The following is a 12,635-nucleotide window of genomic DNA, read 5'->3' as shown; positions in this document are numbered from 1 at the left end:
TATTTAAGTAGGGAGAAGGAAAAAGTTGCTATTGGCCCTTTGAAATTAATTTATATTTTCAAAGCTATTATAAATTGAAAGTTAATATGTTTAATAACCAGATTTTCCAACTTAGTTTTTTGAAAAAATGATAAACAAATCACAAAGCAATTGATGATAATGGACCTTTACTTTGGAATTCACGTAGTTAAATTTAAAATGCTGTACTACATGTATTTTTCATTTATGATAGATATAATCTGGAATGAAGAATTTCCCTAATTTCCATGGAAATCTAAAAACGTATTGGGAAATCTGTTTTTCAGAAATGTTGCCAGAGAGTCATTTATTGCATTAAAGCTGATAATTTTTTGAAAAAGTTTTATTCTGTAGGGTTCTCTCTTTTCTTGTGGTTTTCTCCAGTGACATCTACTGCGCTAGTGAAATCTGCTGTGAGCAGTATATGCACGGAAAACGGCAGGGCCAGGTGTGGCTTGCAGATACAGAGAACTCGACCGAGTTAACCTTATAAGCAAATGCTTAGAGATATTAATATCTTCATTGGAGATACTTATTTGAAAAATAAATGTAGTCCACACATTGTAAATATGATAACCGAGTAACCCACGACACCAAGTGCATAGCTGACTTTGTAGATTAGAAGAAACCATTTGTAGACCAATCTTTGGAGTGAAAAATGGGGAGAAACACAGAGCATGATATATTACAAAGTATTTTATCTTCTTCAAACATTGTCATAAGGCAGGTTTTAGTTTCTAAAATTCTATTTTCTATGTAATATACAGAACATAAGTATATTATATCAGCTAAACTCAGTAGTAATCTAGAGTTTTAATATACTATCAACAAGCAGTATGTGAATAGTACTATCATGTACGTGTGTTTCTATGTTTATGCGTGTATAAATTCGTTGTAGATTTATCTGTGTTCCTCATGTGAAAACGGCCTTCGGGAATGGTTACTCCACCTGGGATCCTGTCCCCCTCCTCCTTCCCTTTTCTCATTTGTCTCCAGGGTGCTTTGGGCAGGAGCACCTTGGAGGCCAGCAAAGCCGGGAAGAGAAGTCAAGAGGGGAGACCACCTCCCCCAGGAGTTTCTTCCTTCCTGCTCCTGCCGGCCCCCAGGCCCAACGCAGGGACCCTCGGCCTTCATCCCGTTTCCTCTCCATTGAAGCGCCCCTTCCTCAGCCATGGGATAAAATTGCAAGAGAGCTTCAGCCTTGTTTTCCTCTGCCACACGGATGAGTCTTTTGTGCGTCACACTCACCATGACCATCCTAAGGCCTTTCCTTCTTCCCATGACCATCCTAAGGCCTTTCCTTCTTCCCACAGGGCCTCAGTGGAGAAGTGAGAGGATGAGGTCGAGGGTGAGAGTAGAGATGATCTAGAGGGGACCCCTGTACCCTGTTTGTTCCTCTCATCCCTGGCGGTAGAAGCCCTTAGAAAAAAACCACAGAAAGGGCCATGTGGTTGCTTCCTGCCTGGGAGGATGTGCAAAGAGCTGGAGCCATTTCTATTCCTGCTGTGTCACAGTACAAATCCCTGCCTACTGGAACAGGAAGAGGTAGTGGAAGGAGAAGGAGCAGCTGGGCGGCTATCCTTAGTATCCGGAGACAATATGGGGCTGGCTGGCTGGAGTGTTCTCAAGGGCAAACAATGGCAGGAGGCTCAGTTTGCCCCTAAGCCCTTTCTTTTCCCATCCTCCTAAAGCCCCTCTCCTGCCTTCCATACAAAATTTCATTCAGGGTCTCACTCCAGAGACTTGTCCCCACCCTGTCCCCTTCCCAGGCTTCCTCCCTGTTGGAGCCATTGCACCAAATGCTTAAGGTCTATGGTATTCCTGGTGTAATGTTTCAGTGTTATTTTAAAAGATACTCTGTTTCACCAAATTCCAGTCAGAGTGGACCTTCTCAAACATTATGGTTCAAATGGGGTTTGTGGGTTAGCCTGAGAAATGAGTTGTCATTTACATCATTTCTCTGGAGAAATGCTTTCCCCACTTCAAGCAACTCACACACAAGGGCTGTTGGGTGACACCTCTTCCTCCAGGTGTACTCCTGCCCGTGGGAGGGGTCAGCAACGAGTCGCGGGTGGGTTGCATGGAGCCAGAAACTCACTGGGCTGCACAAGGTGGCTCAAGTGGCTGTGAGGCAGTGTCATCCCTAAAGGGGACCAGGGACGGCTTTTGGGGCCTTTCTCCACAGTGACTCCTTGGATCGTTGGGTTGGTCCTTTTGATTTGCCGGTGCTGACCAGTTTGGATCTTTGCTCAGTGCAGCCAGATGGACGTGGAAGTTTGTGTCTCAGCAGAGAGGTGATGATGAGAAAGGTGAGAGGATCTTCCTCTTCACCCCGCACTCCAGCCAGCACCAGAGTGGAGTTCCCTGCATTCTGCGTATAGTCCATGTATTCTGCGTATAGTCCATGTACCCTCTCTCTGCCTGAGGGGCCCTTCTCAAGGTGGTGCCGGCATCAGAGGTGTTCCTGACTAACAACTTTTCTAAATGTAAGGTTTCCTTGCAAATGGGGTTTGCTGATGTAATTAAGCCACAGCATGCTGTTGGGAGCAGGGCTTTGCATGTCTTTGGTTTGATTCTGGGCTCTGCCGCTTACTGCCTATGGGACCCTGGCCAACCTACTTTGCATTTCTTCCTATAATTGCTCATTTATAATAAAGTGAGAGTGATAACATCAGCTCCTAAAATAGTTCTGAGGATTATGTGAATTAATGTTTAATAGACTTGGCACATTAAATGCTCAATATGTCATATTATTGTTATGGATGTGTTAGATTTTCCAAATCTCGCCCCCTAAACCTTCCTGCTTATGGGGGGTGGTACATGTTTCTAGAGCGCTAGAGTCCAGACTCCCCTTGCTGATCTGATTGCATGGGAAAGCAGATAAGCTGGAAGAGAAATTGTGTTTGTGCCTCAGAGTGGCGTCCACAAAGGACAGCTTGGCCTTGGGCTGGAGCTGATGTGATCAGACCCAGCTCTCTGTGGCTACGTGTGGCCTGTTTCTGAACCTGAACATTGCTTGGCAGACAACCTGACTGTAGTCAAGAGGAACCCGACTTCTCTCCAACTGTCCCCCGGCTGGGGCGTGCTGTACTCGGGGGAGGAACAGTTAGTTGGTTTTCAAACTGCACTGGCACTGGGGACCGCCTCTCTTGGATTTGCCTTCTGTACTGTGAGGATTTGTTTGACTGGCTTTCTCGACTTGTAATGAAGTCCTCCACTTCCAAATGGAAAATGGCTAGGAAGTGATGTGCCTATAATATGATTAATCAAATCCATAAAAATCCTTAGGGCCTACTACCTCTCATCAATAGGAGTTTCTTTATCCTGACTGCTTTTCTAGAAGAAAAGGGACCCTAATTAGCTTCTCCCATTGTTTCTCTTCAAATGTCAGCTGGGTCTGCTTAAAATGTTAGTGGAGCATCTTGGCTCTCAGACTATGCCAGCCAGAAATCAGAGCTGTGCAGGCAAGGAGAAGCTGTAATGGGTGCACCATGGGCATGAGAAGCAGAGGGCATGGACTCTGAGATGCATGAACCAAGAGTCGGACGAGGTAGTATTTGGGTATTTCCTATAGTGAAGTTCCTCTTCATTCAATGAGCTGATATGTATAAAAATAGTACGTTTAGCTGGGGTAATTCATTATACAGTGGAAAAGGGATCCGATGTCACTAAAATACAATATAATTATATCCAGGAGATGAAAACAAGTACATTTCAATTCATCCAAAACTTAGATTGCTTCACAAGTCTTAAATAACTTATAATACTTCGTGAGAATGAGGAAGGGTACCAGCTGTCCATTTACAGATGGGTAAACTAGGCCCTACAAAGGCTGTCTAAGACCCCGAACAGGCCATTTAGAAGGTCTCCTAACAATACCCCAGAACTCTTCCCAAAGTGGGATTAGATTAAAATACTCAGAACCTGAATTCATTCATTTGAATTTCAGTCTTTATCATTACTTTAAAGATCTAATTTCTCTTGCTTCATATTTTTCCTTCTCCATACTAGAAGAAAAAGTTGATTTTATCTCTCCCATTTTTTTAGAGAATGAACAAATATCTAAATGGCTACATAATCATAAAAATATGTCACAAGAGTTATAATTTATTCTCTGATGATCAAAATTTAACATTGTCTAATTACTATTAAACACTTTATACATTTATTTTTTAAATTTTTTTAGGCAAGGCAACCCTTGGTTGACCTCACAGATTGCAAGGACCTTGTCAGCTTACCATCCCTTATTTTTTTATTTTTTATGCCTATGGTCTTCCTAGGTGGTCTCCCATCCAAGTACTAACTAGGCCCAACCCTGCTTAGTTTCCGAGATCAGATGGGATCAGGCTTGTTCAGGGTGCTATGGCCATAGACTTGTACGTTTTCTTTTTGTCCCATTTCAGTTTTATCTGGATTTGGATTCTTATCTGAAGAACAAGGAGAGCAAGTGCAAACTTGGTGGGCATGTTATAAGCACTTTGGAAAGATTTGTGAAAGATATGGAATTATATAAATGTCAGGAGGTTGGCAATGGTAATTAAAATGATCACTGGAATAGTAAAGCCTTGTTTGTTACGAAAGTAATAGGTTGTCCATTATAATTTATCAGCTATAAACCTTACACATAGTTGTTAGAAGTTTGAACTTCTCTTTCTCAGTTTTAGAATGTGCATGACATCTCACAGTGGAATAAAAAAATGTTGCGTTAAAAATAAACATGCAAATCGTGCTCTGGAAAACTTATAAGTTTCACTTCTCTTTCTCCTGGCCTTCACTAGCTAACATTCAAAATAATAAATTTTACAGGCATGTCTGAATCACCATTAAATAATGAATGTGAACTGATAGCAGTATAGCTAATCTCCAGCTAGTTTTGCTACTGAAGGCAAAAGAAGTGTAGCATGCTCCTCCGGCACACGGAAAAAAAGGAATTAAATATACTTTTAGTGTTGATAGCGAAGGGGATGGTGGGGAAGGAACCAATGGAATGCTTACCGTGCGTTCTTTCTGAGAGGGGACTTCGGGTAGCTCTGAAGAGGATATAACTGGTGATAACTGAGAACATTCCCTACATAGACAGAAACCACCACCACTGAAGTTTTATTGTGAAATACACAGGGACAGTCCACGTCTGCAACAGAGTCACCAGCTGTTAGAGAAAAGTACAGAAAGTCTTTTTCAATGACTCAGTGCCCAGAACAGCATGTCCATTATTAAACAATTCAGAAGCTACTCTGGGGAAACCGCTTACACTACCGCGTCTGTAATGTACAACTGGTTCACCGTCCAACTGCGATCGGCACAGTTATCTGAAAATTCAAACAGGAAATAATCCAAAATATCCAGCTTCTGTCCCCTCTTTTCTCTGGATATTTCTGATGAAAGCAACTTTAGGCTTCAACAGCTATGCGACTATGGACAAGTTGCAAAATTGGGGATAACAATGCCCACCTTGCTTGCTTGTGCTGCCTGAGGCGGGGGGATCAAAGGAAATCATGGATGAGAACGTGCTAGGTAAACAGTACTGTACTGTGTGGAGCCTGGGGGCTGCTGTTATGATCACTGGCACATATGCAAATGCACAGTGATCACAAAGGAGGAAGTGGTGTCAGAGCAGCTCCTGGGACCTCTCCTACCTGCTGTCCATTGCATTCTGTGGGTTTAACCCTTACATCCCAATTGTGGGGTTACCTTGCCCTTGACTATTAGATTTGCAACCCATCATTTGCTTCTTATCTTTATTCTTTAGTTTCTGGTGCCTTTTCCAGGCAGCCCTAAGATGTGGATCAGACTCTTTCCTGTTCCTCTATATGTAACCCCTTTGTGGCTTATATCACTGACTTGAATCCAAGTAGCTTTAAAACGATTCTTTAAGTTGTCTGGCTTCAATCCCACATGGCAGGAAGCAAGGCTGCATTGGTGGGCTGTGTGTCATTGACTTAATACAGTTCTCATAGTGACACTTCTCTTTAGGTCAGACATAATACCAGCTATTCTCTCTTGTGGAAAGCAGATAGGTTTAAACCATAACAATAATCTGTGGTCTTTTACGTTTTATCACATTTAGACTAACCACCTATTATTTGCTCAGCACCAATGTAAGAGGCAGATGACAAAAAGATTTTGTCTCTATACTTGGACTTGACTTAGTAGTGGCACCTGGCAATGCTCTGTTGAGGAGGATTCTAAACCTGAGTCCTTGGTTTCATGGTAAAGAGTATCATGATCATTTAATTATGTCTGCTAGTGATGTGGAAAGAGTTGTTAGAACATGCATGTCACATATTTGACATCTGAGTCTTAAAAAAACTGATAGCATTTTTCTTTTCATTCTCTTTTTATTGCTCCATCCCCATAAATGACCTGGATCTGAAATCTTCTCAGAGCTGCTCTAAGTCTTCTTTCAGAGAGAACTGCTGTTCTTATTATACACATGCATTCGAACAAAAGTACACATGGAGCGAATCTGAGAACTATCTAGAGGGTTCAGTAAAAAATGCCCTAAAACCTACGTTTTTGCTTTTGAATTCCAGGCAGTACTTTCAAGGAAGAGTAGATATTCTTTAGCCTGAATTAGTCAGATAATTGCTTTACCTTTCTATCCTACTTTGTGGGGAATGGTCAAAGCTAATGACTGGGTTTTCACCTTTATTTTTGAAACTAAGATAAATATATATATATATATTTATCGGATATATATATATCCGAATAGGAAAAACTGGCTTTCCTTAAGGAAGTAGGAGAGTTTTCATGAAGACCAGAAACCGTATGCTGGGTAACCAGACTCAGGAGATGCTCCCTTTAGCACTCAGCTTTAGTAACTTTGACCCTCTACTTTTAATCATAAAAGAGTGCGGCTCCTTAAAAAAATCTCATCAGTATTTTGGCCATTCATTTCCTTTTGCTGAATATGGAAATAGTTATCTATGATATATTATAGATTTTGACATTTTTTTAGTTCATTACTTCTGATATTAAAGAAGGAAATGGACACAATCTCCATTTTCAGAATTAGATCACCTGTCATTTGCATTTTTCATCTTACTGTTTTAAATATTTGATTCGTCTTTTTATTTCCCCCATAAGAATGCTGAAGTTTTTAAAATAAAAAGTTAAGAGCCAGTTTATTTTAATTTAGTGAAACTACCGTGCTCTTACATTTAATGCTTTAGGTTATAAGCCAAAATTTATAAGGCTAATCCATTTCCTCAAATCGGTGGAGTTATAATCTATGATAGTTTGAATCAACTATTGGACTATCTTTTTTATAAAACTAGTTCTCTCTGTATGCATTTATAAATACAACCCATTTCTAGAAGATTTCAAATTTTTCTTACTTGATGGCTGGATTTAATTAACAGTGAATAACAATGTTCAAATATATAGACCTGCTGCTTCTTAAAAATAGGCCTTGGAGATCAGAAATAAAAGGAAAGCAAAAATATCATTATAATGTATTATATACACAAATATTTAATTTCTTTGAAGATAGAAGAAATCTCTTAATTTCTTCTATCTTCAAAGTGTAAGCCCAGACCCATATTTCTCAACACTCAAGGGGAAAGGGCAGAAATTTTCATTATGAATTCAATAATTGTATGAAAAGTCATTTTGAAATGAAGGTTACATTTCATTGTAATTTAAAAGATTATCAATTTCCAGAGCAGTTAAAACTTTTCATTTTTAATAGTAACTGCCACATATGAAATGTAGGTATACTGTGCCTCATAAATAAACAAAGGAAATATGTGAAATTGAGGTGCATGCATGCAATGGAGGAAGCCTGGCAGCTGGGACACATTAATCATGCCAGAGGGGTCACCACCTGGGCATCTGGGTGTATGAAACACACCTACATGACTGGCGAAGGGCACCTGGGTCACATCATCCGCGTCCTATATCATGCAGGAGGAATATCCTGATGAATCGAATGCTGCCCAACAGTACCATGTTTTTTTTCTTGTAGCCATGCAGAAATGAATCTGAAAAGAATTGCAAATCAATTAAAAAAAGGTATCTTATTTATTTATTTATTTTCAAGCCTACAAGCACCTGGTATTCCTAGGTGGTCTCCCATTCAAGTACTAACCAGGCCTGACCCTGCTTAGCTTCCGAGATCGGGCATATTCAGGGTGGCATGGCCATAGACAGATTCATTAAAAAAAAAAAAAGATATCTTTTAATTTGTCTCTTTGTATAGGATGATGAATGGGTCCTGCAATAAGAAAGGAAGGGAGAGAGGGAGGGAGGGAGGGAAGGAGGAAGGAAGGAAGGAAGGAAGGAAGTTATGTATGTGATGCTGATTTCCTTTGCATTGCAAATCGCAAACTATTGTATGTGTGTCTGTGTGTATTTGTACGGGAGGGGGTAGAGAGAAGAGATGCTAGAGGTAAGCAGGAAATGATCATAAATGACTCCAGAAAATATTGCTGTTATCACTACAAAGGCAATGAAGGAAAGCGTGGACATAAATTGAACATGTAAAATTATAGAATCTTGGCATATGAAGGATTCTTAGAAATTCACTTGGTCCATATTTCTATCTTCCAATCAATTCAGACTGTTGATTTTTTCACCATTAAGTATAATGTTAGCCATAGGATTTTTGTAGATATTCTTTATCAAGTTGAGGAAGTTCCCCTCTATTTATAGTGTGCTGAGAGTTTTTATATGAATAGATGTTGGACCTTGTCAAATGCTTTTTCTACATCTATTAATATGATCACATGATTTTTCTTCTTGAGCCTCTTGGTGTGCTTGATTACATCAATTGAATTTTAGTTGTTGAACCAATCTTACATACCTGGAATAAATCCCACTTGGTCATGGTGTATAATACTTTTTATACATTTTTTAATTTGAGTTGCTAACATTTTGTTGAGAATTTTTACATTTATGTTCATGAGTGACATTGGTCTGTAGTTTCTCTTTCTTGTAATGTCTTCATCTGGTTCTGGTATTAGCATAATGCTAGTGGCAAAGAATGCATTCTGATGTGTTCCCTCTGCTTCTACTTTCTAGAAGAGATTGTAGAGAAATAGTATAATTCCTTCCTTAAATGTAGAATTCACAGTGAAACTATCTGGGCTTGGTGCTTTCTTTTTTTGGAAGGTTATAAATTATTGATTCAGTTTTTAAAAATAGATGTAGGCCTATCGATATCTGTTTCTCCTTGTGTGAGATTTGATATAGTTTGTGTCTTTCAAGGAATTACCCTATTTTATCTAAGTTATCCAAATCTGTGGGCATTGAATCATTCATAATTTCTTTTATTTTCTTTTTATGTCCATGTGATCAGTAATGATAACCCCTTTTTCTTTTCCGATATCAGTAATTTGTGTTCTCAATCTTATTTTTCTTAGCTAAAGGGTTATTAAATTTATTAATCTTTTCAAAGAACCAGATTTTGGTTTCACTGAGTTTCATATTGATTTTCTTTTTAATTTAATTGATTTCTGCCATTATTATTATTATTATTAATTTTACCATTGTTGCATAGCTTATTCTTCTTCCTGTAGTTTCCTAGGGTAGATGCTTAGATTACTGATTTTAGATCTTTCTTCTTTTCTAATGTACACATTCAATGCTATAAATTTTCCTCTAAGTACTGCTTTTGCTGCATCCCACATATTTTGATATATTGTATTTTCATTTAGTTCAAATTATTTTTAAATTTCTCTTGAGTCCTCTTCTTTGACTCATGTTATTTAGTGTTTTTGAGATTTTTGCAGCTTTCTGTTATTGATTTCTAGTTTAATTTTTAGAATGTGAGAGTAGACAGTTGACCTTGAACAATGTGTGGGTTAGAGATATCAATTCCTTCCCATGCAGTTGAAAATCTGTGGATAACTTAAGTCGGCCCCCCAAAACAAGCAGGTTCTGAACTGAGGACCGAAGATGCTGTTTTTGATCTATAGTTGACTGAATCCACAGATGTGAAACCCAGGGATGCAGAGGGCTGAGATATATTTAATTTTAAAAATCTATGTATAATCTGTGGACCCATGCAGTTCAAACCTGTTTGTTCAAGGGTCGACTGTACGTCGTATGATTTCTATTCTTTTAAATTTGTTTTGGTGTGTTTTATAGCCCAGAATGTAGTCTATATTGGTTAATGTTCCATGTAAGCTTGAGAAGAATGTATATGCTGCTGCTGTTGGGTGAATTATTCTATGAAATTCAATTAAAGTTGGCCAACCACATTCTCACGATTTTCTGCTTGCTCGACCGACCAACTAATGAAAGAAGCCATTGCAATCTCCAAATACAATGGCACGTTTGTCAATTTCTCTTTGCAGTTCTATCCGTTTTTGCCTCGTATATTTTGATGCACTGTTGTTAGGCACATATAGATTAAGAATTGTTATGTCTTCTTGAATAACTGACCCTTTTATCATTATGTAATTCTCCTCTTTATCCCTGATAATTTTCCTTGTTTTAAAGTCTGCTTTGTCTGAAATATAGCTTTCTTTTGATTAGTGTTAGCATGACACATCTTTCTTCAAACCTTTACTTTTAACATGTCTATATTTTTATGTAATAAGTAAGTTTCTCTAGAAAGTCTATGCTATTTTACAGATAAGGAAAGTGTTTAGTGCGTTTATTTTAATTGACAGGAAAATAGTGATATGGCAGCAAATTGATGCATTTGCTTAAAAACAAAAAACAAGATTCTTCTTTTTAAGTAAAAAGTTCAAAATTGGCTAAACTTAAGTATTATACAGAACTCAAAAGAATTCCCTTAGGCCCTGTGCTATCTAGAAAATAATTTTTATGACGGGTAAAAAGAAAATTAAATACTGGTCTAAGCTAGCACTTCATATGTCATGGGCAAGTCTTCTTACGCAATGACCAGTCTGAGACCCAGAACCATATAGAGTGTTAATTGGGGACCTTTTCCCTTTGCAACGAGTCTAAACCACTGGTTATCAATATGTGGTCCCAGGACCAGTAGCATCAGCACCACCTGGGGACTCGTTAGACATGCAAATTATCGGGCCCCTATCGAATCAGAAACTCTGGGAGTGGGACCTGAGAATCTGATTTAACAAGCCCTCCAGGTGAGTCTGATGCACCCTAAGATTTGAGAACCCCTGATCTAAATATTGTAAATGCAAGATCTCAGGTCCAGCAAGGCCCAGGGGATAACTGTGAGGTCATGAGATGGCAGAGTTCTAGTGGACATGGTCGGATGGGGGTGGGCTATGAAACTGGGGTGCTACTCTGTGTGGCTGAGTCAGTGCAGTGTTTGCGTTAACATGCCTCCATGGATATGCAAACCATCAGTTCTAAGACAGTTCATTGTTAATGAAACAAAGTTAGACAGCCTCAGACTTTTGTTTCTGCTATGTCTAAACTTCCCTGGGCCACTGGCAGAAGTTATTCATGCACAAAAGGAAAATTGGCTTACTTAAACCAGGGCTTCTCAACTGTGGCACAGATGACGTTTTTGTTGCGAGGGGGTGTCCTGTGTGTGTTGAGCAAGCACCATGCCTGGCCTCTGCCCTCTAGATGCCTGTAACACGTCCCAATCCCTCTCTCCTCCCAGTAAGGTATGAGAATAAAAATTGTTTCCAGATGTTGCCAAATGTTTCCTGGGGGTAAAAGAGCACCCAGTTGAGAACCACTGACTTAAATCAAACCATCTCCTTCAAAGGGGTGAAAAAGGAAGGATGTGGCAGCAAGAGGCACAGGCTTCCTGCGGCCACCAGGGTGACTCACATTGTAGGACCGGCCATGCCTCTGTCTCCACTGCACCAGCACTACCTGGGCGATGATCAGGGTGGAAAGGAAAATCAACATCATCTCCACGTGCATGGATTCGTGGCTCTGGTGTACCTTGTACATCCTCTCTTGCTGCAGGCTGGAACCAGCAAACGAGTTCATCTGAAAATGGTCTCATTCTTTGCACATTTAGCAAAAAAATAAGCTGGGCTCGTAGGAAACAACTGGAGTTTCGAATGTAGGGTTTTTAAAGCTTACCTGTTTTTCTTGGTTTCTCTCTTTCCCCTGAGTGGAGGTGCCTGAGTTTATCGGCAAAACCAATTCTCTCAGCTCTTAGCTTCCATGTGGTTCTGGCCTATGCCTTGTCCTTGAAAGTTAAGCGGGCCCTGGAAAGACCCAGGTTCCAGTCTTGATCTGCCACTTCATCGCCATATAGGCTTTCTAAAGTCACTTATGGCCTATGAGCCTCAGTTTCCTCATTTGCAAATTTAAAATAACAATCCCTTTGTACCTCACGGGATTGCTTTAAAACTGCAAAGCATGTATGTTATTTTATTTGTCCCTACATGAGGAATAATAATCACAATTGTTAGTTTGAATCATATAAAATCGCCATTTCTGAAAGTCAAAATAGTAAAATATTGGTCATTTTAACTAATTTCTAATATTCTCAAGTAAAAGGATATCCTACAGATGGTGCCTATGAAGAGAATATTATCCATGGGGCTACAGAAAACTCCTGAGTGAGTTGTATCAACTGTTTTCATTCTGAGAAGACAGATGAGGGCTAAGAATTATCTTAGATAGACACACACATTCGGATGATGGCCGACTGTTTAAGTTCTTAGTTGGACTCTTAGTTTTGCACAATGGTAGAGAAAATCACTAAGGTA

At 39.5% G+C, this 12,635-nt stretch overlaps 1 protein-coding gene and 1 pseudogene across 1 annotated transcript in view; both read right to left on the bottom strand.

The window, feature by feature from the left end:
- Positions 1-11,904, bottom strand: part of RNF175 (ring finger protein 175) — a 24,168-nt gene extending 12,264 nt beyond the window's left edge. The window contains 4 exon segments of the mRNA XM_011359454.1: positions 555-662; positions 2,960-2,965; positions 5,019-5,167; positions 11,740-11,904. Of these exon segments, the coding sequence (XP_011357756.1) occupies positions 555-662; positions 2,960-2,965; positions 5,019-5,167; positions 11,740-11,904 (428 nt within the window).
- On the bottom strand, positions 8,058-8,167 carry LOC111739131 (annotated as a pseudogene).
- Positions 11,905-12,635: the final 731 nt, after the last annotated feature.

The sequence above is a fragment of the Pteropus vampyrus genome, unplaced genomic scaffold, assembly GCF_000151845.1.
Source record: "Pteropus vampyrus isolate Shadow unplaced genomic scaffold, Pvam_2.0 Scaffold47, whole genome shotgun sequence".
Lineage (NCBI taxonomy): Eukaryota > Metazoa > Chordata > Mammalia > Chiroptera > Pteropodidae > Pteropus > Pteropus vampyrus.
The sequence above is the reverse complement of the archived record's forward strand: the minus strand, read 5'-3'. Positions and strand labels throughout refer to the sequence as shown.